Genomic DNA, 25,906 nt, shown 5'->3' on the forward strand with positions numbered 1-25,906 from the left:
TTGCCTACATAGTGAAAGTTTATCAGTGGCAACCCACCTCATGCATGTTTTCCATTTGAGAGAGCAGCCATTATTCTCAAAAGTACACGACAAAAACCAAGTAAGATATTCAATGCTACAGTCACAGTTAGGAGTTCCTCTTACAAGCCAGAGGTCATTCCAACATAGTGTAACCTGTACATTTATTTATATATATATATATAAATCTATAGACACACAATTCTTTGCTTTGCTGGAAATGTGTTTGACTTAAAATATTCCAACCTCAATCAAAATCCCCAATAACCTTCATAAAAGTTTTTTTTTTTAGTTAGAAAATACTGTATTTTCAAAAACCGGATTTAAATGTTTTACATTCCAGTCTTCTTCCAACAAAATAAAGCTTTTTTAGTAACTCAAAATGTAAAAACACTCCCAACATTAATATATATATATATATATATATATATATATATATATATATATATATATATATATATATATATATATAGATATATATGTATATGTGTGTGTGTGTGTGTGTGTGTGTGTGTAAATATAAACAATAAAGTGACTACAAGAGACCATGTCTATGTTCAAATGTAGAGGAAACCCGTTTAGACTGGCATTTTCTTGCCAGTTTTTTTTTTTTCTTTTTTTTTCCTTGTCCGATTAACACAGTGTGGCACTAAAATTTAGAATGATTGTACAAGTCAGGTCATATAATGCCATGGTCAGGTCTGCCCCTAAGTGCCTCCTCAGCATGCCTTCGTTAAGTCGGTCGACAGGTCTGTCGAGGACATGCGATACTGGATCTTGGTATTGGTGATTGCGCCGTGCTTCTGCCGCAGGTGTAACCGCAGCTGACTCTTGTGGCGAAAATGCAAGTTGCATTTCTCACACTGAAAAGCAAATGGGAGAACAACGTTTAGGGTGAGGATAAACACTTTTGCACTTTACAGATACAGTTATGCTATCACTCTGTATGTGCTTACATGATAGGGCTTTTCTCCCGTGTGTATTCGCAGGTGACTTTTCAGCGTCTGCAGATGGCGGAAACGAGTGCCACAGATATCGCATGGATATGGCTTCTCTCCGGTATGAATCAGAACGTGAGCCCGAAGGTGAGCAACCTGTGCAAAGAGGTCATGTTAGTCTTACAAATGTCTTCTATATCTGTGCAATTGACTGTAAGTCAAAGCACTCACCTGCACAAATCTAGCGCCGCATGTCTCGCACTTGTATGGCTTTTCTCCTGAGTGAATTCGTGTGTGGGTTTTGAGGTTAGCTGGTCTGTTGAACTGAGCCCCGCAGATATTGCATCTATACGGTTTCTCTCCTGCAGCACAAATAAAAGGAGGTTAAGCAAAACATCGAACCTTGCAGCCAAAATGACATTTGTAGCAGCGGCTGTTTATTTTTACCGGTGTGAACTGTTTTGTGACTGGCAAGGTTTCCCTTGTAGCGGAATGCTGCTTGGCAACGGTCACATTTGTATGGCTTGTCGCTGTGGACCTGAAGCGTGTGGCGTTTCAAGGCTTCCTCCTCTGCAAACTTGGAGTCGCATTCATTACAGAAGTATGTTCCATTTTCTGTAAGGCAAAGGAAAAATTGTTGGTTTTGGAGGATGCAAACAGGTTTTTAGGAAACTATTTTTAGAAAAAAGTATCTCACCACAGCTGGAATCGGAGTACTCCGAGTGCATCTCAGACATCTCCTCGGCCAGACGCGAGGCGGATGTGTTGGGACAGACGTCAGAGTGCTGTGGAGACTGGGAGCCACAGGACGAGCATTTTAAATGGCTCATATAGAGAGAAGAGTGGCTGTCGCTGTTCCTCTGTGATCCCTCTAGAGTTCTGCTGAGGAAAACACCACATTTTAGGCCTGCAGAGAAATTCACTCTAATTTTTTGTAGGATATTGAATGAATTTCACACATTCCTGCTAAGAGGTAAATCCTCTGTGTGCTTTAAGAGGATTGGAATGGATGAAGAAAAATTCAATCTGGCTTTGTGGAGGTGGTGGGTGGAGAACCGTTTCATAAGATACTGAAAAACCTGCATTTCGGAACTTTATTGCATTAGGAAACCAGGTCTTCTAATCGGTTTCTGTACACAGAGGATGACACCTTTTTGGCTGTTTAAGAGAGTCAGATTTCCTTCGGAACAACTCACCTGTTGATGATGTTGTTGAGGCGACTGGCTTGAGGCACGGTGAAGTCCTCGCTTTGCTCACTGATCTTTGTTGGCGCCTTCGAGTCGGGATGTTCAGAATCAACGTGGTGAAGAAAAGCAGACAAGCCTGGCCTCTGCGGGGAGTGCATTGCAGGGTCACGAGGACTGGTCTCCTCCTCCTTGGAGCTCTGATTGAGAACAATGAATTTGTATTTCTTCCAGTTACGAGCTTTAGGGTCTTGAGCACCTTGAGAGGTTGGAGGTTGCGAGGACTGTGCCAGGGCGGCGTTTTTACTGCTGCTCGATTCCGTTGGGGAATTGGGCTGGCAGTCTGATTTGAGGGGGCTCTGAGGACTGCTCATCAAGGTTTTGCGTCCATTAGAGGATATGCCCATGGAGTAGTGTTGGTGGTTCAAATGCTCCTCTGCCAGGGAGCTTTGCTCTTTCCCTGTCTCCCTCTGCTGCTGCTCCTGGGTCAGGCTGGTGAAACCGAGCTTTCTGGAGCTCATCCCAATCGAATGGACCACTCCTTCCAGGGTCTCCCGTTTCATTTCCTCATCCCTTCCCAGCTCTCTCGAGTATGAACTGGCATGGCAAGCCGTTGAGCTCCCGCCGGTAGCACTACGGGTGAAATCGGCCAACACAGGGTTGTTGCCATCAGCCGGTGAGCAGTGTTTGTGATGGATGATGCCTCCCTTTGAGAAATCTGAGAATGTGTTTTTGGTATCTGTCAGCTTGCAAAGAGGAAAGGGAAAACCTTGCATGGGAAACTGGCTGTAAAGGTACGAGCTGTTAGGAGCGTTGACCCCGTTAAACATGCAGACACCATAGGGTCTCCCATCTCTGAAAGTCGCTGCTCGTCCAGGAACGTTTTCCAGCACCTCATGGGGTCTGTAACTGTGAACGTCTTGAGGTAAAAGCAGGGGGCTGACCAGAAAGTCCTCTCTGGGAAGTTTGATGGAGGAGTCACTGCATGGAAATATGGAGCAAATTAAAAACATCTGCATTCTGCCATTCAAGTATAACACTTTTAACTTAGCATGTTGTATAATTAAGGACTTAGGTTAAATTTATGAACACAGGAAAACATACCTGGACTTTATGAATCTGTGGCAGGTGTCAACAACGTGGTCCATCTGTAAATAGATGGCTGTGTTCATGGTGGCCATGATGAGGCTCTCCTTCAGTGTGAGACGTGAAGTGTACATGAACTCCAGAAGGATTGCAAAACCCTCTGGGTCGACCTTCGGGTCCAGACTGATGGCGTTCAGGTTACATTTATGTGAATCAGTAAAGATTGAGTAGAAGAGCCCACTGTGGAGAAATTATGATTTTTAGAATGCTTTTTGGGGTCACAAATGAACATATTTCCAAGAAAGCATGCAACAAATCCAAATAGTCTTCAAGTGCACCTGCATGCCATAAGGACCGTTTTGTGTGCTCGAAACTGTTGTCTGTTGACCAGAATCGTGACATCTGTAAGGATATCTCTGCAACGCAGTCGGTTCAGGTTGAGCAGAACATCACTTGCATGACGCGTGAATTGGATGCAGCTGTCGGCTGCACAAGCCATTTTTTCTAGATCTGTTAGGAAACAAAGTGAACCGTGAATGATGTAATCGGTGCTCACTGAACAACATGAGCTAAAATCAGAAAAGTTGGGTATTATTCTTACATCACAGAAATCTTTGAAGTTCATATTAGCTTTTTAAAAACTTCAGAAACAAAGGCAATGCTGTTATTATTTGCTTTTTTTAGGGAGGTATGTCAAAACATCTATTAAGAATGTAGTTTTAATCCTGTTATGCATCAAAAAATTTGTCAAAGTGTACCTTGTCAAAGTGCTTTTCTTTTGACAAAGGAACACAAAAGGAGACGTTATGGAGAATGACAGCCTCAGTCGCCATTCCCTTTTTATTGCAACTTTTTTTTTTTTTTTGCAATAAAAGTGAATGGTGACTGAGGCTGTCATTCTGCCTGACATCTCCTTTTATGTTCCACTGAAGAATGAAAATCATTAGGGTTTGGTACAACACGAGAGTGAGTAAATGATGACAGACTTATCATTTATGGGTGAACTATCCCTTTAATCTGAAAATCAATTACATGTATAGTTCTCAAAAAATGCCGCCAAATTTCCCTCTCTCTCCGGTAGATGGCGACAAATGATGCAAATATTTAGTTAGAGAACTGACATCCATCCACGTGCAATTCTGTCAGGTCTGAGAATAATTTTTCTTCCTACCTAAAATTATCTTTTATATGACAGCATTATCCTTCAAGTTCACAGTTGTAATTAACTTTTAGGCACATTGCGAGCTAGTCACAGAAAAAGTATATTCATCTTATAATATACCAAGTTCACTGAAATGTGCATTTACACAGTTCTTGCCTTCTTAAGAAAATTGCTTCTTTCCCTGCGATTTTCCAGTCTTTATGTGTGGAGAATAAACTAGAATGAGTCATGGGGAAATGTCGTTAGGCTGTTTATTGCAGTACTGTGGAGCGATACACTTCACTATTGAGGAATGAGTGTAATAACAGACTAAGTGGAATAGCCAACAAACACACCCCAAGAATTATGTTAATACTGTAGAAGAGTTTTTATTTTTAATAGATTAATTTTGTGACGACACATTTTCTGCTTTCCAAAGTTCAGATAATGAACGATTCACCTCAAGACGGTTCTCCCAGTCACATCTGGCGCCTTGACACAAATATAGTTTCACTGGACGCCTTTAAATAGTTAGGCGAACATTTCTCACATGTTGAACATTCAGTATTAGAGATTCTGTTTCCATTTGAGCCTACATAACGTCTATATGCCCGACCGCGCGCTGTCATGGTGCCAAAGCAGCTTAATCAGCCTCTGACTCTTGTAATGCTCTTGTGTGAGGAGGCAAGCGCAGATGACCGGGAAAGGGATCGGGATTTTAACCACTGGACAAACAAATAAAAAAAAAATCACACACACACACACACTCAGAAACCCACCATAACACCTGAAAAACACCAGCTCTTCAGAACCCCTCTGAAAATGTTTTCTACTGACCCGAAGAACTTTTCTAACCGCTCTGATTTCATGTTCTGAACAGCTAGTTTTATTCCGTCAATTCTTTAAGAAATCTAAAGTTTTACGTCCACGAGATGTCACCCATAGACCGTTTTGACGTTCAGCGACGCAAAACGACTCCGACAACACCTGCAACTCGCATATCAAGTCATATTTGGCAATTTTGCCGGCATTTGGCGATCTTAAATCCCTATGACCGTATAAACAACGTCAACTTCTCACGAACACAGAAAAGTATCATATTGCAGAGCACACGCGCTCTCTGTTGAGCTCTTTTTTTGTCTCGCATTCTTGCTCTCAGTTTCCATATTAATAAGCGTTAAATCTAACACTTTTACCCTATGTAACTAAACGCCATTATATGTGCTCAATCCAGGAATAGAGCCCGATCCACAACACGCAAACAGCGGACAGAGATTTACAAACCACTCGCTCAGTGCCAAGCAGCACTTTATATATATATATATATATATATATATATATATATATATATATATATATATATATATATATATATATATATATAGTTTTTTTTTTATCTGTGTCTGTTCATCCATGTATACATATTTCTAATATGCTGCATTTCTGGCAAGAACATTAAAGCTTTTTTTTACAAAATGAAACACAAATAACAAATAGCTATATATATAGGCTACACAAAATGAAAACACGAGTACTGTAACTTGTGCAGGTCTGCTGCGCTCGTGCTGTTACAAGTGACAGCTACCGCAGAACGATACAAACTTTTCTAATGCATCTCTACTGCCAAACACTGCCAGATTTAGCTGGAACACTATAAAATGTAACACTTCATGCAATTTGACCAAAGAACAATAATGACAATGCCAATGGTGACATTAATGGGTCTCTGCGCAAAAAAACAAACAAACAAAAAAACATATATATTAAAAACAAATAAACATGCTCAACGACTGTACAACCAAATCAGAAACCATCTCTAAGATTGGGATGTGATTTATACCAGCATATACACACTGAAAACACAATGTACACGGCTTCTGGCACAGGACAACAAAAACAAAACGCCTAGAGAAAGAGCGAGAGAGTGCAAACTTCGGTTTCCGAGCGAACTCTGGGTTTTAAACGTGCACTGAAATAAAGAGAGTGAAATCGTCGGATGTCTCGGTTAACGCTTCTATCTTTGAATTTGACCACGCAGTACACAGTCTCTGGTTTATAATCTTAACCCCCATGTGCTATTTAGTCAACTTTGAAAGCTGTCTTGTTCAAAAACAAAAAACAACCGCGCACCGCGTCTGAATTTTCACTCCTCTGATGCCTGCACATAATATTTACAACCCAACGATCCCGCGGTGTGGACTGACAGAGCAGTGTGGTTCATGCAGGACGACCTAAACTGTCAAAAGAATTTCCACTAAGACAGACCCACTGCATAAACACTCTGCTCTAAAAACTGTCCGCAAAAACACCTAAAAATCAGCCGAGATAAACATTTAACCATAAAATCCAATAAAACAGCCTAATGAACATGTGTGAGTAATGGCAACAGCGCGCCAGAGGAAAAGAATGTAAAAAAAATCACCTGGTAGTGCTTTCCTAGAAACTTCTTGCATCACCACTTCTAAGAACCCCAGTTCTAAGAATCAGAAGAGCTCAATTCTCGGAATTTGAGCTGGCGACCATACCATTTTTAGAGGACAGGGGAGTGTGATATTTTTCCGTAAGTTGGTATTTCTTCACTTATTGTCAATATTTTTTTTTCACACTGTTACACTTTAATAATTAACTACAATGTTTTTTAATTCGATTTTTAAAATGTAACTTAAAGCATTGAATTGGCGTTATGATCGAGAAAAATAGTTGCATTCAGTGTTTAATTCCTCCTTCCTCATGGACGCGTCCAGACCGAGACGGTCACGTGGCCAGAGAAAGTGGATTACGTACGTTGTCTCTTTAGCCCAGCCTCAAAATACTCAGAACTAATTTGCTATTCCATGACATAAGCAAAGTGTCCATTCGTTGCCTTTCCCTGTATTAAACCCACGGCAATAACCTAGTCTATACAGAACATATCTGGAGCGCTTATTCACACGGACACATTTTGTTTATTTATAGTGTTTTTCTTTTTTTCAGTGATATTTTGTTTCCCTAACATGTTATCTCTTCAGTGCCGTGGACCTGCTGGCCAGTGTACATAAGGGTTTGTTTGACCGGGATTATATACGAACATTGAGACATTGTGCTTGAATACTGGCTTTATTTCACATCTGGAATGTAGTGAATTTATTAGAATGTTTTACTTTGATTCTAACTGCTTTGTTCTCGTCGTGGTTTGTCTGTCACATAGCATAGCCTATATAACCGGTAGTAGGATACTGACGAACTGCCCTTAGTAACGATTATCTGCTAGATTAGCCTACATGTCGATAAATGTGTTTGGAAATCGATTTAAGTAATTGTGCTTAAGAGGAATATTGATGAATACTTCCTAAGGCGTTGTTAATAGCCACGTCGTTTCGGAATTGTGCAATATTAATGGTTTAATTGTCAAGAGGCAGCTGAGTTGAAAGTAAAATATTACAGCACCGGTTCGCGAGCGCTTAGTCTTGTAAAGATGCCAGTGACAGGCAGCAATGACTGACGAATTAATCTCATTCTTACGCACAGCTCCGCATTACTAAACCATATTTGTAGAGCCGCGCGTTCTGTAAGCATTAATTGATGTCACATTCTCTGCTGTTTAAGTATTCATATCCGTCACGCTTTAAGTCAGAAAGACGGCAGCACGCAAAAGCAGCAGTTCGTACAAAGCACTTGTTGTTTATATGCCCACGAATATGATGTTATTATTGCTTAATTACACGTGGTGCGGCTGATTTATTTTTCTTAAACTATGTTGTTCTTATTTAAGTTCTGAGAAAAAGCTGAATCTAATTTTATAAACTATTTTTTAAAAGTGTCGAAACTTATATGGCCACTTGAACACGTCAACTGAAATGAACCTGCGAATGTCAGCTCATGTTCACAGGTTAAACTCAGGCCGCCGTTTAGCCTTTAGGTCACACACTTTACCAGATAATGCTGCAAAAATGAAATCATTAAAAGTTACAAAAGCTCTGCATATTCTGACACACTCTTCAATGTTTCACTCGTCTCTTTTATGCCATATATCGTCGTTTATTGTCATCTGGTGAGACTGTGTTTTTAAGAAGCATCTGTCAGAAAGCATGAGGAGGAGACGACACGTCTGTTTTTCTTTAGCATATTCGCTTCCTCTTGCGAACACGTTTCTAATGTAGCTACTAAACGCGTACAGTCAGTTCTGGTCAAAACGCACGTCAGGCGTCGTGTTTTTCATCCAACTGCAGAAAACACTCGCAAAATCTCTGTGAAGCCTCTTTAAAAGTCTAGGACGGTATCTGAGTTTTCACATTCAGAGACAGCAGTAGTTAACTGCCTCCCTTGAGACACAATATCACCTTATTAGAATCCCTGATAACAAAATAAATAATACAAATAAAAAGTTAAATTGACCCATCGGATTCAGTTGATAAACAGCGATCAGTGTTTATAGGCTACGACAGTTATTCAAAGTTCGGTTAATATTGGCTTCGATGTTTGTGTGAAAAAAAGACACTTCTGTTTTCAGCACACATTTTTACCATTAGCCTATATTTTAGCAGATACTGTTTTTGATGATTAATTACATGTTCTTGCTCTCAGGTGATTTATTATTATAAGGTAAAGTGTTGAGTAATACTGTTGAACAGCATGAGCTTAATATGTGAATATTCCCTTGGGCAGTTTATAATCTCACATTGTTATTGCTACTGCAATTAATTATATTACTATGTAATATATATGTAACATGGATTCTGGAATTCAAGGAACTTTTCCGCTGGGTTGTACATTTTTGGTTGGCTTGTAGTTTTGGAATTTGTTTTGCTCGGGACATTTTTACATCTCTGGCCTGTTTGCAGCACAGCACAGGGAGTAGATTTTGAGATGGTGTTCTTTTATGCTGGTGTGTCAGCATGAGTTTACATTTGAGTCGTGATGAAGATTGCTTGTAAAATTGTTACTGTGGAAAAACGATAAAAATTAACTGCGCAGAACACGTTTTATACTATTAAAAGCTTTTCCCTGCTTCAGGTCGATTTTTGTTTTCTACAAAATTGGTTATAATAATCATATGATATATTTGTTACTTGCTCTTGTGTGTTGTATATAGTTTTTTAAAACTCTGGAATTCCTGTAGATCCATAATGACAATGATAATAAAATAGTTTTTACTGATGTCATGTCTGTGATTTGCTTCTTATGTGGCATGTATGCATGTGTGGGCATTTATCTGTTGAGACGTGAATACATAAGCAGAAAATATGAGCTCAATATTAATAGTATAGAGGGAGGAAGAACTCGCTTTTTTATTTTGACACATTTTCAGTGTGTCATAATCACTTTTACTTCTGTTCTGTAAAGCTAACTGTTACTGGACAGCTCTGACCTACATATGCTAGTTTTTACATAACTATCACCTGTTTTAAGTTTGAGCAGTCAAACGAATTATCATCAGGATAGTTGCACGTTTTATTTTTATTTAGCATTTCTATGTTAAAGTAGTTTCCTTTTAGTTCTTCAAGGAAAACATTGAGGGGAACTGCAACAAGTCGATTTTAATATTTTTGGGAAATGCAACAAGTAGAAGTTTTGTAGTGTGTAATAAAGTACTGTTGTAGAAAGGATGACTGGAATTAAAAAATCAAGCCACTTGGTGAAATCACTGGATCTTTTTAATCTTCATTACTTTATTTACTTCAGATTTACTCAGCCAGGTTTGAAACATTGATTGCGGAGTGATTCGTTTTCTGACTTGCTCACCTGGATAACTTCGTTTGTGGCTCCAGTTGGGGGGAACTGCTCCGTCCTCCCTTGAGCCGTTTATACCCTGACAGAGAAGGAGCATCTGTTGGGCTGTGGTGGAAAAAAGGAAGAATTTTAGTGCAAGTTTAGTTGGTGTCTCTGTACTTTTTGCAGCCTTAATATTCTGCTGATTAATTTGTCGTCATAAATGACCGATTAAGACTTATTGATTTGGATGCCCTGAAGACCAAAAAACACATTATGTTCATATATAATGTCATCACGTACTGGACCTTAATTTGTTATCAGTTTCATTGACACACTTTGTCTGTTTATGACCTAACTGATTGTTGTTTACATAAGCCCACATCCATGGATGCCATTTATCTTTCAACAAAAAATGTCATACTTAAAAATGCATGCATCAGGGCAGAAACTATATTATAAATGTTTAATAAAAATGTCTTGGCAGTTGGCAGATAAATATTATTAACAACTGTACTTAAATAGGTTTTCTTTTTCTGCATGTGTGAAGAGGGTAAACAAATCAGAATGTAAAGTGAAGAAGATCAGGGCACGTATGTATGAAACTTAACAGAAATGCTTTTAAGCATAGTCTTAAGCTTTGACTTAAGTGTTAATAATTTTTTGGTAAAAAGTAGGAATTTTCTAAGAGCATGAGGCTTTAAAGAAGCTAAAAGCAACTTTCGTTAAAGTCTAAGACTGATTCTTAAGTGTTGACTGAGGTGACACTTATGTGTTGTGAACTAAAGACTACAGTGATGTCAACACAAAATGGCTGACCTCAACCTCTGGATCAGCCAATAGTCAGCCTGCTCATATAATGTCACAGCAGCACAACACCAATCTTTTAATGTAACAACAATAAAATCATTTAATTAAGACACTGGAATATTTTAATATTTGATTTTGTTTGCATTGTGCAAAATTATCACAAATTATAACTGATGCTTTGTTTTTTATTGGTATGTCTCCTTGTTTACGGTTGGAGCTATGATGTGAACATTAGTTCAATCAATGCCTCCAACAAGTCCAGGAAAGCCCACAATCCATATAAAAGTGGCTTGTTTTTGCAATATGGTTTGGCGGTCAGTTGAAAAGTCAATAAACTGCCATATAGTAGTGACCAAAAGTGATGTCCAGCCTAGGAAATTTGACATCTAAATTAAAAAAAAAAAAAAATTAAGAAAAAAGTTGCTTGGAGTCAGATGTTTTATTTGTGATAATGCATTGAAACATGCCAAATTGTTGCTTAATTTTTGCCCATGATGTCCTACAATGAAATTATGAACACATGCAAAAACAAGGTGACCAATGAAACGTTAATAACTTACGTTGTAGTCAGTGTGCCACTGTTGCCAATTTAGTGAGAGATTTAGTGACTTCCTCACCCCTTTAGAAACTTTTTTTCAAAAGCCTATAGCAACAAAATCAATTTTTTGGACAAACCTTATCTACATTCCAAGACTCTCCCAAGACGTCATAAAGGCGAGTTCACTGATCTATATAAATATAAATATAGATCAGTGAACTCAACTTTATGAGGTCATCTAGCAACATTAAGGGACCAGTTTTTGCTACTTTCAATTGAAAGCAGGTGGCAACACTGGTCAGTGTCTTTTTTTTTCTTTTGTCCTTTGCATTTTAATGGTTTAAGTGAAATGTGGGGTCATAAAAAAATGGCAAATAAAAATCCACACATCACTTTTACAATATGTAAGACGCTGCTTACAGCGTCAAGGGTGCATTGCTGCATTTTTTTTTCCAATTTTCCAGCCAAAAAAATGTAATTACTAATTTCATTTCTGCAGTTAGAGCTTTGACTTGTTGAGTGGAAGAGGTTATTAAATTTACTGACTTTGTAACTGACTTACTTTGTCAGTTACAAAAAAAAAAAAAAAGAAAAAAAAGTTTGTATAGTTTTATCAACTCCCTATCATCATATAACTCCAATACGTCATATCTTCGCTGGAAAGTGTTTGTCTCCTCTTTGCTGCCGTCTTGTTACTTCTAACTAGGTTAGGAGACCTCTTCAGCTCAAATAATTTAGGAGCTAAGACCTAGTCTTAACACCTAGGAACCTTTATGAATCACTCTTATTCTTAAGTCAAGGAATAAGAGTAACATTGCCATTCTTAGAATTTTGACACACTTAGGACTAAAATTTTACTCTGAGTGGCTTTATACATGCGTTATATACATGGTTTGTATTTATCGTTTTTTCTACTGTTTGTCTATGTCTCAGTCTTTTTGGGTTTCATTAGTGTCTTGCTTTCTGCTTTGCATAAGGCTAATGCAAACATATGTTGTAATTATGTATTGTGAGGGGAATTTTTTTTAATAATGCTGGATAGCAACAGTGTCATCATGGGTATATGAAATGGTGGAACATTAGCAGAAAAAAATCAAAAACACTCCTGAACTCTTGTGACACCATAGCATGACTCAAAAGAAAAAAATTCTCACAAAGTATTGAGATGGAGATCAAATCAAGAAAGTGAAAAAGTGACAGAAACTGAGTTTTGTTTCAAAACAAGGTCTATCAAAAAGTTGTGACTTCAAACAACTTTGAATCTTCACCTAATATGCATAAGTAATGTAACAAATAGTTAAATGTACCCCTCTAAATAATGTTGAAATGTGTTTATATAATATTTAATGTGCTTTTACACTTGCAGCATGTAAATGCTATCTTTCATATATCCAGTAGTATTCGAGGTATCTTGCAAGAATTTATAATCTTAACCTCATAATTACACTGAAAGAAATGTGCCGCTTTTGTTGAAGTGTACACGACAGGAAACATGTTCCAAACATAGTTTGCCTCTGTGCTACCTTGGCTAGTTGTACCCCGGATTGTGTGGGCTGATTTTTTAGAACAGAGGTGGAACAGACATGCAAGATGGAACGCCTCTATACTTTCTTGTGAAGATCATGCATAGGTAGTCATAATAGAAGCATAAAGCGACAGCAAGAATATTTTTGACCTTCTCATGACAGCCCACAATGTAGAATTTAATTTCAACAACAACCCACATAAAATGCGTTTAGTGTTGTGAAGAGGCAGAAGTCATTTACTTTCCTCAGTTTAACACTGATTGACCTACTTTGTTATTTTGGCCTGAGGAGAAAATTGAATCAACGTAATAAATTGATTTTTCTGACCCACTAATATATTTTACCAGCTTTGATTCAAGTGTGTTAGTTTCGAGAACATCTAATTGTTGTAGATGGAACAGGACAGCTTATGACAGACTCGTCTTGATGGATTTCTGTCTGACCTAATGCTGTTCTCACATTAGGTCAAATTTAGCAGAAGCTGATGTCAAGCACTTAAAGGTACAACGTATCTCAGTCACTTTTTAACATCTTGTTAATAACACACATTTAAAAGCCTTATATAATATAAAAACTCTGAACTGATGTTGGTTTCATATAGTTTATATACCAGTTAATACTGTCCTAAAATGTCATGTGGTGTAACCATACCTTGAATACATGTAAGTACACATCTTTTTTAAAAATTTACAGTTTGTTTTTTTGTTTTGTTTCATTTTTACACATATCATTACTTTAAAGTTTTTAGGAAGTCACACCCCATGACATTTTAGGGCACGAACCTTCCTTGCCTTGTCCTTAGAAAGTCAAATTGTCTGATAAACGCTCTCTTCACGCACCACATAACTTTGTGTTGTCGGATGAGTTTTTCATATTGAAGCAGTTTTGTAGAGATTATATATATATATATATATATATATATATATATATATATATATATATATATATATATATATATTATGAGCCCTTTTTTTCTCTTCATAGTTGTATTACATAGATTTTATGCACCCCAAAAGGTACATATAAAAGTGAATTTTAATAATTAAATATTTTAATATTGTATGTATAAAATGAATTTTTAATGTATTCATGAATAAATTAATAGATAGAATAAAAAACATGACATTGGCCCCTTACATTAATGTATAGTTATGAAAAAAAATTAATCACCCTGAAATGAAGAACTGAGGTTTTCTAACATATTATGCTAATTATTTACAGCATTACTTGGATACTTTCCCCCCAACCTTCACATAACTGCTGCCTTCATGAATAAAAATAAAAAAAACTCCCTTTCCTTAATGGAATCATACGGATATCCACCCATCTGGATCCTGCGCCCTGCTAAAAACACCCCAGGTGTTCGCTAACCAACAGGGCAAAATCTCTTAAATAGTTAAGGCCCTCCTTCACAACAAGCACCGATTCAGCACTGCCAAACAAACAGCATGTTGAGCTTCAAAACAAAGAGCAGCGTCAACTTTATTTCAATCCACTGGAGGGTTGTTTAAGGCCCTCCGATGTGGTTTTGCATAATACACGGCCGTAAAAGCATCCAGGAGTTTGTAGAGAAATGTGTAATTTACCATGGCCCCCTGCAGTGCCCAACCACATGTGCATGAGATAATTACTGCAAAACCTTGGCAAACTTTTAGCCAATGAATTCCACACAAAAATAAATGACCCACTTAGAAAAGCAGGGTGGAGAAGGGGAGCCTTGATCAATACTCCTTGCGTTACATGAACTGTTAGCAGCTACCGAGCAACAGGCGCGAATGACACATTGTTAGGTTAGGGTGACATCACTGGGTTGTTCCTGGGCCACTTTGTGAGTGTTTTCTGTTTGTGTTAGAGAGAGAAAAGAGCTAGCGATGACAAGAGTTCACAAATACTTATTCTTCAATGTGAGTCAGAGACTTTTACTACTACTCCAGTCTGTTTGAACAGCAGTAACAAACCGCATTGGCAGTGACCGTCTGTTCTTTTTCAACTTTTACTTACAAGTTGTAAAATAATTGTCTGATGATGCTGAATGGGCACAATGTGCTGCCCATTAACATTAGCCTGAGCGCCGGAAACTGCCCCACAGTCTTATCTACATGAGCGGCAAATTTTTACCCCCATCTGATAGCAACTTTTTTTTGTTTTTTAATTTTTTTTGCCAACTTCAGCCTTCATTGTCAGCGAAGTCTTGAGCCAACCGTGTTCATCAGAGGAATGATGCAACGGAGCTGTAACACGGTGCGGATCTGCTGTTAGCAAGTGCACCGAGGTCCTTTTAGTTCTTTAATATAAAAAGACTGCTTTTGGGTTGTGAATAAAAATTCTAAAGGAAGCTTTATCTTTTCTAAATTTCCATAGAGAATAGAAGACGTGTCACATGGATAACCAGTTTTTAAGATCAGCAATTTAATGCATAGTTTATACTGGTATCACACTTTACTTCAACACTTTACTTTTTTTGTATTTATATAAAAACTTGTGTGTGTGTGTGTGTATATGTATATATATATATATATATATATATATATATATATATATATATATATATATATATATATATATATATATATAATATAGTGCGTGTGTGAGTTATATCTTTTCTGCAATACTACATCATGTTTGTTTTCTTGTAGATGTGACCTCACAATGTCAGAAAGACATTTAAATCACTGTTGCGTCATCAAACATTGAAATATGAGTCAAATTGTAAATCTGGAGTCATGGCACTGATGTAAAGTGTGATTAGAATTTAGTATCTCTATGTATGAATGTGCTGTTTTACAATCATTGATTATTCTCAGTGCTATGCTTCAAGATGCAGGAAATTATTTTGGTATTTTTTTTACTGTTATTCAAATTATGCTACAACACAAACAATCTCCCCCTATTTTAATAGAAATTTTATAGTAATCCACATTATAGGAAACTATATTGCCTGTAAACTGAATTCTTAGTTGACACTGTGTACCGAAAGAAGTTTGGCAGATTCCTGTCTGTGATAAAAGAAACCCTGAAGTGTCGGTACTGTTATCACTCACTCTTGTATCTGTTTGACTTTATGCTTGGCTCACAAAGCCATGAGAACCACACTGGTCTTCGTAAACTGTAAATATGGCCTATTTACAGGTATTCGATAACATTTCTCCACATAATTTCAATACAAGCCACTATCACATTGCACAATTTACAGACTCCTTAACTGACATTTATTCAGACAGATAGCCTACTAAAAACGAGAGTGGGATTTGAAATATGTCATATCAGGATGACATTTTATCACCAGGTCATTAACGTTTCCTACAAACATGAATTATCAGATGTTTAGAATCGAGTACACCGAAGAATTGGTATTTTAAGAGTCCCGGCCTGTAATTTAAGTACACTTTCAAACCTCTTTACAAACTCTATCTTGTTTAGCTGCCCTTGAGAATGCCATATACCAGTTACGAAGAACCTATTGTAGCATCTTCACATGATGAATGTCTGGATGTTGCAGACTGACAACACCGAGTCGTTTGCTATTCTTTAACATTAATAAACACAACCAGAAGAGGCAAAGCTGGTATGTATTTAACGCCTACAGTGCTTCATGCTCAACTCCTCAACTGTGGTGAGAAAACCAGCCTCTCTGTGGTCTGATCTGATGTTTCGACTTTCTTACATCCCACGTCAAATTTACCATTCAAGTTCTCATAGTTTATGAGAAGCTGGTGAGATTTTTGTTCAATTAAAAGACATTTGTAGACATTAAGTCAGTTAGTTTCAGGCACCAGATGCACAGTGCTGACATACATGAGGTAGATCAGATTTAGACTGAAGCGTGGGCCATGCAGTTTCGAGGTTTTGCATGTGAGCTGATCAGCACAGGATGTCACAGCCCAAACAGCAGTAGGCGGGGTGGGGTAGGTTGGGGGGGATGATGTAGAGTGGTGGAGGTACTGCTTCTTTGCCTACCTCAGTAACATGTGTGGGTATGCTGTCTGTAAGCAGGGCCTGGCATGAGGGTTGGGGGTTGGGTGAAGGCACACAGCTGCCACATAAGCGTCCTCAAACAACCTGCTAGAGATGCGTATGCCATGCTATAAAGTTTCTGAGTTATTGATTCTTCATGATAATGGTTTTTTATGTAACACAGGTTTTACACAGCAAAAGAGGATGCATATTTAATTGACTTATTTGCAGTTTGGTGTATTTAATATATTTAGGTTAAATCAATATTTTGACTTGAATAAAATGCATTAAGGTGTTACCACATTACCACAATTTTCAAACCCACTTGCAATTGTGTCCTTAACTATTATGTACTTGTGTTTAAATTAATATTTGATACAGTGCACTTAATATGTACTTGCATGTTTTCTCATTACACTTATATTTACAAATTATTAATTATTATTTATTGTTACATTTGTAATTACATTGTCGATTCTATGCCTACACCTTAACCCACCCTTAAACCTAACCACATACTACCAAACCTGTCCATAACCTTAAATGTATCCCACCTTAATAGCAGCAACAGTTTTTTACAGTTCAGTTCAACATGAACACAACAGGTACATTGCACCACGCAATTTTTTATTTTTGTTATTATTATTATTATTATCATGTAAGAACATAGTAGTTAAAGACACCTAATTTTCTATACAAATTAAACTTTGGTTACACTTTATTTTAGGTTTTCCTTGTTACAGTGTAATTATAAATTTAAGTACTGAGTAATATTAATTAACTACATGTACTTATATGCTCAGGGTTAGGATTAGGGTTTTGTTTTGGTTTACTTGCATGCAATTATGCATAATGTGTTGTTATTATAATAGTATGTACATGTAACGTGTAACAAGGACACAGCAAAATAAAGTGTTATGAATTTTTTTTCTCTCTTCTAGCTGCTGCTTCATTTGCAAACCTAACACTTAATAAATAAATATTTGGAAATTTGACATTTTTATTATAAAGATAAAATTAATATAGGATTATGTTTTCAAGAAAATACCATTTCCGTCTTTTTACTTCAAAATGTAATGATTAATTTAATTACTTGTTTAGAAATTATCACATTTTTTAAGTGTAATATATATGAAGTAAAGAGAGAGAGAGAGAGAGAGCGCATCAGAACAAATGATCTAAAGATAATGCTTTTTAATACTACACAGTGTTTTGAAAGAGTTAAATTCTTTTCTTTCAGTAAAAGCCTGATGTGTTAGAGTGTGACGGTGGGCTTTGATTACTTGAACAGCACCTGGCATCTTTTTCCGCAGATTTGAAAATTGACTTTTTAAAGGAACAAATGCATCTACAAGAGCAGCAGCAGTCCTCATGGAAATTAGCACAGTCACTTGGGGAAAAATCTTTAGTGTCTCAGAGACAGAGACACCTTGGAGGGCTAATAGAGTTTCTAGAGTTTTAGTTTATGAGGAGAGTCTGCCAAAACTCAAGTGGAAATTTTTCACATTAGTGTAGAGTGGGTTTTAGCTTATGCGATTGGTTGGTGATGAATATAACATGCTGCATTACAGGATGTTAGTGTATGTTTCTTTTTACACTATTTATTTACACTTATTCTTCTCTAGGAAAAGGGTTTAGTCACCTGCATCACCCTACACCCTGAAATAATGTTGCCCTGATGCCATCAAATGACTCAGTGTCTCTTGCTTTCACTGGCTCTTTTAGTTTCTTAAGGAAAACCATATGCTAAAACAACAACAAAAAGTCTAAGCTAAAAGTTAGATGTGCTGAAGGAAGGAGGAGCTGATAAAAAGCTAAAAAAGCAAAAGGGGAGGAAAGAATTCGGTGTTTTGGAATTTTTCTGTTTTTCCCCTCAAGTAGCCCACAGAACGTTTTCTGATTCCTGCGCCACCTGGTGGATTGCAAAAAAGAGTGAAAAAAAGTCCTCTGACATGTCAGGCGGTGTAAATTACGCACTCGGTCTGTATTTGTACTACAGTGTTCACTATGTAGGTTAAGACTGAGCCGTTCTTCAGAGCGTCTTCTTCGTCCTCCAATTACAAACAGCACATAGATCACGTTTAACCTCTGAAGCCTCCGTTTGAAGCAATAACAATGACTCATACTTTTCTCATTTCTTGTCGTGCTTCAGAGAACGCAGAGCGGACAGGAAGGCACGATGCCGAAATGTGAAAATATGACTTTTTTTTTTTCTTTTCATAATCCCACCCCTTTAGCACCCTCTAAACCTATCATGAACTAGTTTTCGAAACAGCCCATTTGTTGTTGTCATTATTGTCTTAAAGTGTCAAGGGAGCTGGTTGATCATTATCAGAGAAATGCAGTAGCCTACTCTGTGTTCTGTCTTCAGCGTTCAGATCCGCAATCCGAATGCAACAGAGATGCGCTTATGTTTTTGTTGCCTTTAAAAATATATTATGTATTTCTGAAGGCTAAGATGTTGTGTGGTATTAAGGTTATGTACTCTCACTCCTCCAGATGTAATTAGGCGTTAATCTCAGGGAGAAGATGTCTCGAATCCCATTCATTTCAACGCGTGCTATTTCTTCCTCTCCACACCTTGCCTTAAATTGTGGCGCAAAACTAATTTCTCAAACGGCTTAATCCCTTTAAGAATCGCGCTCGCGATATCATGCTCTCTTGTGGAATTGGGATTTGGAGAAATATGTTGGACTACATTTTCATGCCAAAAAGAGTCTTTCTTTTCATTTGGTGTAAATGGGACTTGCTACAACTGGGAATAAAAATGCTACATTCATTTTTGAGCTCATCCAGAAGAGTTACTTGAGATCTCAATTATGCGCCTTTTAAGTATTAACTTTATCGGAGATGTTTCCCCTAAAATACACAAGAGAGACAAACAAAATATAGCTAATAACAATTATATGCATATAGATCATTGTCTTAGAAGAATCTGATAAGAAATTATTGCTTTCATTCTGAAACCTCTGACTTTCTATAAGATTGAATTGAGATATTAAAGGGCTCTTATTCATGATTTTTCTTTCTGAAGGTACATGCTCAAATTTTAATATATTTTGCCATTCAGATTGCCATGATGCATACATGCATTATTTATAAAATATAAAGGCCCATGTGTATATATATCTCAATGCATGGTTAACGTTTAGATTTTGCATAGTTACCATAAAATTAGTGGAAATCGACACATAGCCTTACAAATATAGCCTTAAAAATTAATATATTGCACACAGGTCTAGAATGATCTTAAAATCCTATTTTCTTCATTGGTTTATCAACAAGAGTCCTCATTTTGTCAAAGTGAGAACTGTTCATCTGTGCAAGGTAAGACAAAGTAGGCCTAACTCCGAAGCAAGCCTTATTAAAACTGCGTGTGTGTTTTTAAAGCTTTAAAATGTGCTTTTATCCATCCACCAGTTCAAATTTCCTGCTACTGCCTGTCTGTAAATGTACCAAATGTCTTTATTTTTCATCACAGTTTAAGGCAGCTTTTTTTCATAGCTTACTGCTGGATGAAGTGAAGAGTTTGGTTTGTCCAAACATTTCTTAAATCGCAGAAGTCAGGATATCAGGAAATCCAATCTGGCCGAAATGCCTCAGTGGAATATCCATTAGGCCCGTGGAGGGGTGTGGCTCTGTGTTGCCTATTTTTGGCTCTCTCCCTCCATCCATCAGAGGGAGCAAATGGAGTGTAATCCATGATAACATAGATGCAGGGGCTTTTGGCCTGGATGAAAGCAATTCCACCCAGTCCAGAAATCAGCCCCTCCAAAACCTGATTTTACTTGGATGGTCTCCAACTTTGACCAATTCTAAAAACCCAAGAGGTAGATAAACACGTATTTCCAGAAATGTTTAATAACATATCAATTTACATGGGATTTTGGGAGAGGATTTGCAGTAGTATATTTTGGTGGGTGGGTTATAAAATCCTTGCGAAAATACATATTTTAAAATGTATTCCTAGGTGTGCTCATTTGGAAAATCGATGGCGGATCATTTTCCGTGCGTGAAAGTTTTATGCCAGGTTTAAGACTGCAAAAACGATCAGTCCAATGTTGATGCAGATTACTGTATAAGGGTAACACTTTTGGAAGACACATGATCAGAGTTTAGATGTGCAACAGAGGGCATGCATTCTCTGTTGCCAGGTAACTCTCATGTCTCTGTTGGAACAAGTTGTAATGCCAGCTCTCTGGTAATACAGTCCTGTTGTTAATTTCATTTCCAACCTTATGAAGGACTTCAGTATAAGACATACTGACTGAGAAGTGTCAAAGCACTTAAAGCTTGTTTGTGATCATGTTAGAGAAGATCTAGAAAAGTTAAGTTATTGGACTAGTTTCTGTAAGTGTGTTAAAAATTAGTGTACAACCCTGAAATTGTGTAAACAAACATCATTTATAAGTATGAGGCCATTTTTTAAAACTCTAGTGATGTTAGTGATCTGAACTTTGTGCGTTGGGTTAAAATGAATGTATTGTTCTTCCACTTAATTGCAGCTGGAGATCCAGATGGCATCAACATATGTATTTTGTTCTGCTAGCATTCAGATTGCATATGGACCAAGCCACCCATCAACACTTACTTGCGCTGGATTTGACTCTGACTCCCTTAAACCGTTCTGCTAATGTTTACACAAACAGATCAGCCAGAGTCAGCATCACTTCTGTAAAGCTGCACTCTGTTGGCATGTTTGCTGCTATGGTGAGAACCTGTAGTTATTATGGGAAGAGTGGTGTTGATCATCAACTATGAGGGATATCAGTGCAAATAAGGCAGAATTAGTCTAACTGGAGACTCGTACAGTGTAATGCTAATAGAGATTCCCATAGGGACCCATATACATATTTATATGGAGTTCAGTGACTCTATCTGAAGGTTTTATAGATACGCCAGTAGGTGGGGACAAGTGACTGTCATTGAGTGAGTCATTTGAATCATTTACTCAACTGATTCATTTAACAACTCAGGGAAAAAAATGAATTGATTCACTGATTTGTGTATATCTTCATCACCAAGCTACTGACAATGTATCTCGAAGAAGAACGGCTTGCTTTCGATAATGTGACTGCATTATTGCGCAAACTTCTTGGAAACATTGGTATTTCTAATGTGATGTTTACAAACTGATAATGGGTTTGAACATCTTGAAAGTATGAAAAGTACATTGCTAAAATCACTTTGGTCTCTGCCTGACCTCGAGAGAGGTGGATAATTTATCTGTATGCAGAAACAGAAATAAAGTCATGTGCATAAACCAAGGCTAAAGTGAGTTAGAAAAGGTAGCCTTGTCTTGATATTCCCGGCAAATCATGGTCAAGCCAGGGAGAAACAAAACAGTGATTATCCAAAATAGCAAACTCAAATCAATGTCAGATCTGTGCTATGTTTCATAAGCAGCTGCTTGTACGTTTGTTCTGTACAGCTGATGATAAGCCACATTGTCTGCTTAAGCATTCAATTATTTTATTAGTGCCTGCAGAGAAATTTGTCTCGGCAAAACAAGGTTTCTGTTACAAATATTTTGTTTTTCAATAAATCAACTGATAAAGGTGTCAGGGAAAATTTATACATATTTACTTTCTGTACTTGTACGTTCCCAGTGGCATCAGCTTTTTACAAAGGATGTGATCAGAACCAGACAAAATTTTCATAACCTGCCAGGAAACCCTGTATAAACTTTGGGCATTTAGTTTTACTGATAAACCGCTACACATACTAAGATCCGATGCTGAAGTATAGATTTAATTTCAATTAATATTACATACTTTTTTCCTCCTAGACTTTTTGATGCACTAAATATGAAGAAGGGGCCATTTCTAAAAGCATAGTCAGCTAAAATAAAATAAAAATACATTAATTATTAAAGCATTTATTTGTTTAAATGTAATTTTATTATTTTATTTAGTTTTATTTTGCAAGCACTGTTTTCTTTGAACATCACCACAGACCCCTTGTAGCTCACTGACAGGTCCTGGACCCCTAACATCAGCATCATTTTTTTTTTTTTTTTTTTACAATAATCAGTATTTAATGTAAAAATAAGCATTGTGGACCTCATACACTTATTATATGCTGTTTGGAAAGAGTGAGATTTCACTTTCGGCAGACTTTAATGCATCAGAGTGCACAGTGAGCCGTCTTGAGCACGAAAGCTCCTTCAGGAAGTCTTTGTGAATGAGATAGTGCAGTGTATGTTGAGGCAGCGTTTCCGATGTGAGCACATGAGTGGAAAATGAGCTTTAACTAAGCTTGTAAACATGACCATCTCCTCCATGGCTTTTAATCAGCTTCGTGACTGTCCCACTCCAGAGAATTAGATGAGAGATATTTGCAGCATAAGTAATGCTCGCATACAGATACACATCAGTAAGTGCATCTGCAGTGCTGTTTTGTATTCATATCTCTCTACAACATAAATTGTTTTACACACATCATTGCACGAGAGGTGATTGTTTAATGACTGTTATATCATTATATAAAAAGGAAACATCCCATGCCTGTGTCGTGTGCATACACTGACCCAACCATATTTTAATGTAAAACCACATTGTCTTAAATTCATAATGCAGAGCACTACTTACATAATAACTTATGCACATAGATTTCCGGTGTAAAAAATGCTTATGGAATGCTATGATTATGTTGTTATGCTGCTGTAGTAATGTGTGCAAATGCTTGCTATCTCTCTATGATTTATTTGATGAGTTCTGCTAGAACATTCAGCTTTAACATAATTTACAAATGAACTAAGCTTGTGCATGTACAGAATATCTGTATTCCGAGCTCAAATATTTGTTCAACAGCTAAAATAGAATCTTTTTTTTCTTCCTCCCACACTTACCTGTGACTTTCACTGTCATGTCGCTGGAACTTGAGACATTTCCACTGTTGATTCATGAGCTGTTATCATCGCAAATACCAAATCATGTTGTTTTCATTTCTACAACAGTTATTCCATTATCTTCTCTCTATGTGAGTTCATGGACACCCAGGTCTAATGCTTTTTGATTTAGTAATTTATCACAGTAAGCAATGTTTTGAAATTCGTCTAAGCCCACTTGTAATAAAGTATGCTTGGCAGAAAATATGTAAGGGGAGGAAGCCCCTCTTTAAAATGATGTCAAATACTTGTGAATTACATCAGAATGAATAAATAAGAGGGTCAAACATGTTCTCTTAAGACTGTGTGAGCGAATGCCAAGAAGAGAAAACACTCAATCTATGATTAAGAGAGAGTTGCGGTCCAAACAGCTTCAGGCACTTTCTTTCTGTTCTCTGCTTCTCTCTCCTCTCTGGTGTCTGCTCATTTTGCTCACACACTTTACATTCTTATCATATTAAAAATTCATTTCATCTTGAGTAATGGGGCAAGCTCTGGCTTTTTCTTGTGAATTTTCCCGTGCACACATTTCAGGTAGTTTCTCCTTAAAGGGATAGTTCACCCAAAAATAAAAATTCAAACCCTCATATTGTTTCAAACCTGCATGACTCAGTTTCTGAGATAAGATATTCTGAAAAGTGACTTTTTGTGTCCATACAGAGAAAATCATCGGGGTTCACTGTTGTTTTGAATCCCATTGACTTTTATTGAATGGGCAAAAAAAGTTCTTCAGAATATCCTCATTTGTGTTCCAAAGAAGAAAGAAACTCCTACAGGTTTGGAACGATGCGAGTAAATGATGTCAGTTTTATGGCTAAACTAGCAGTTGTGACCTTTGAGGATTTCAAGAATTACACTGAAGTGAGTTGCAGCTGATATATACTAATTTGTGAAAACTTCGACTTACCAGTTAATCAATACAAACGCACTACTAATAATGTAAAAATTGATGAAACAACATTCTAAGACTGGAAAAAAGCTAACTTTGGCCTGTAAAAATTAAGAGTTTGAACCCTGACCTCTCGCAGTGTTTCAGTGTTGGTTTACTGAGCGTATCAAATAAGGAAATTGCTCTGCTGGCATCTCTTTCGTTTCCTTCCCAATTAATGCGTTTGCTTTTTATTAACTTGCTTTGGACTACTTTACTGCAACCCCAGCAGAAAAAAAGAAACACAGCGCTGCTGGGACTGTGAGGTCACCGGGGAAAGTAAGAAAGAAGGTAGTTAAAAAGAAAATTCTCACCGTGTTTCTGCTGCATGGAATGGGGCATGCTGGGAGATGAGGGATTACTCAGTGGTCACGAGGAACCCCCAGATTCACCACGTCTCAAATTCTGGAGCAGGAAGTGGGACACCTTTGGACAGTCCAAAAGTTGCCAATGGGAGGCAGAAGTCTCTGTTTTTAACAGTCACAGAACTCAAATGTCGGTGATGCCTTGGGGGAAGCGGAGGACATCCGGAGTTCAACGAGAGGGAAGAAAGCGGAGCAGACTGTGACAGCTCTACAGTGGAACACGAGCATCGGTGGCAGCGGAGCTTGGATTGGCAGGAAAGCTGGCACACGGCAGAGGGGCTCAGAGCTGAGCGTACATGCTGGCAGATGTTGAAGATGCCTGGCTGGATTGGGGAAGGCTAAGTAGGTGCTGATTCTTATCGTCTCTTCCGTCTTCTGTCTTACATGCAGTCGGCGGCCCCCAGAATATCTCGGCGAGACGGAGCTGTCCCTGGTTGGATGCGTTTGCGAGTGAGTGTGTGGAGGAGGATCGGTGTAGCAGAGATCTGAAGCGAGTCGACTGAGCGTGCTCAGCGTTACGGAAGAGGTCCACAGGGCATCGGTGGCACTCTAAGCTGATAGGCCAACAGTGATCTAGCGTACATTGTTTGGTGTACGCTTACTTGGTCCACTTTCCTTGAAATCTAAAATTAAGGGGCGTGCTCCATTTAGTTTTTGGTGCGGAGGGGGGAAACCCTACAGATTAAGTTATCCTAGTATCTCGCTCTCTGAGGTGAAATCTGAAATCTCATTGAGTCACATGAACTTTAGACTTTGCGATATTCCCATTAATATGGAGCAGCTCATGGGCTCCGGGCCATCTGTCAGATTACAGTCTTTCATATACAGCTGTGAGACATTG

At 37.7% G+C, this 25,906-nt stretch overlaps 1 protein-coding gene across 4 annotated transcripts; it reads right to left on the reverse strand.

Annotated features, from left to right (window-relative positions):
• Positions 1–582: 582 nt before the first annotated feature.
• Positions 583–25,753, reverse strand: LOC109070830 (B-cell lymphoma 6 protein homolog). 4 transcript variants are annotated; one of them, XM_042725854.1, is made up of 10 exons: positions 25,015–25,753; positions 10,089–10,181; positions 3,565–3,736; positions 3,245–3,466; positions 2,153–3,121; positions 1,654–1,838; positions 1,404–1,571; positions 1,188–1,318; positions 975–1,112; positions 583–881 (listed from the first exon to the last, which is right to left on the reverse strand). In XM_042725854.1, exons 1-10 carry the CDS (start codon positions 25,040–25,042, stop codon positions 738–740), a joined length of 2,250 nt encoding a protein of 749 aa, XP_042581788.1. In that variant the 5' UTR covers positions 25,043–25,753; the 3' UTR covers positions 583–737. The 4 variants fall into 4 exon arrangements, with proteins under 4 accessions (XP_042581788.1, XP_042581789.1, XP_042581791.1 ...); XM_042725855.1 differs by having other exon boundaries at positions 1,654–1,835; positions 25,015–25,749; XM_042725857.1 differs by lacking the exons at positions 10,089–10,181; positions 25,015–25,753 and adding an exon at positions 6,790–6,893 and having other exon boundaries at positions 1,654–1,835.
• Positions 25,754–25,906: the final 153 nt, after the last annotated feature.

The sequence above is a fragment of the Cyprinus carpio genome, chromosome B6, assembly GCF_018340385.1.
Source record: "Cyprinus carpio isolate SPL01 chromosome B6, ASM1834038v1, whole genome shotgun sequence".
Classification (NCBI taxonomy): Eukaryota; Metazoa; Chordata; class Actinopteri; order Cypriniformes; family Cyprinidae; genus Cyprinus; species Cyprinus carpio.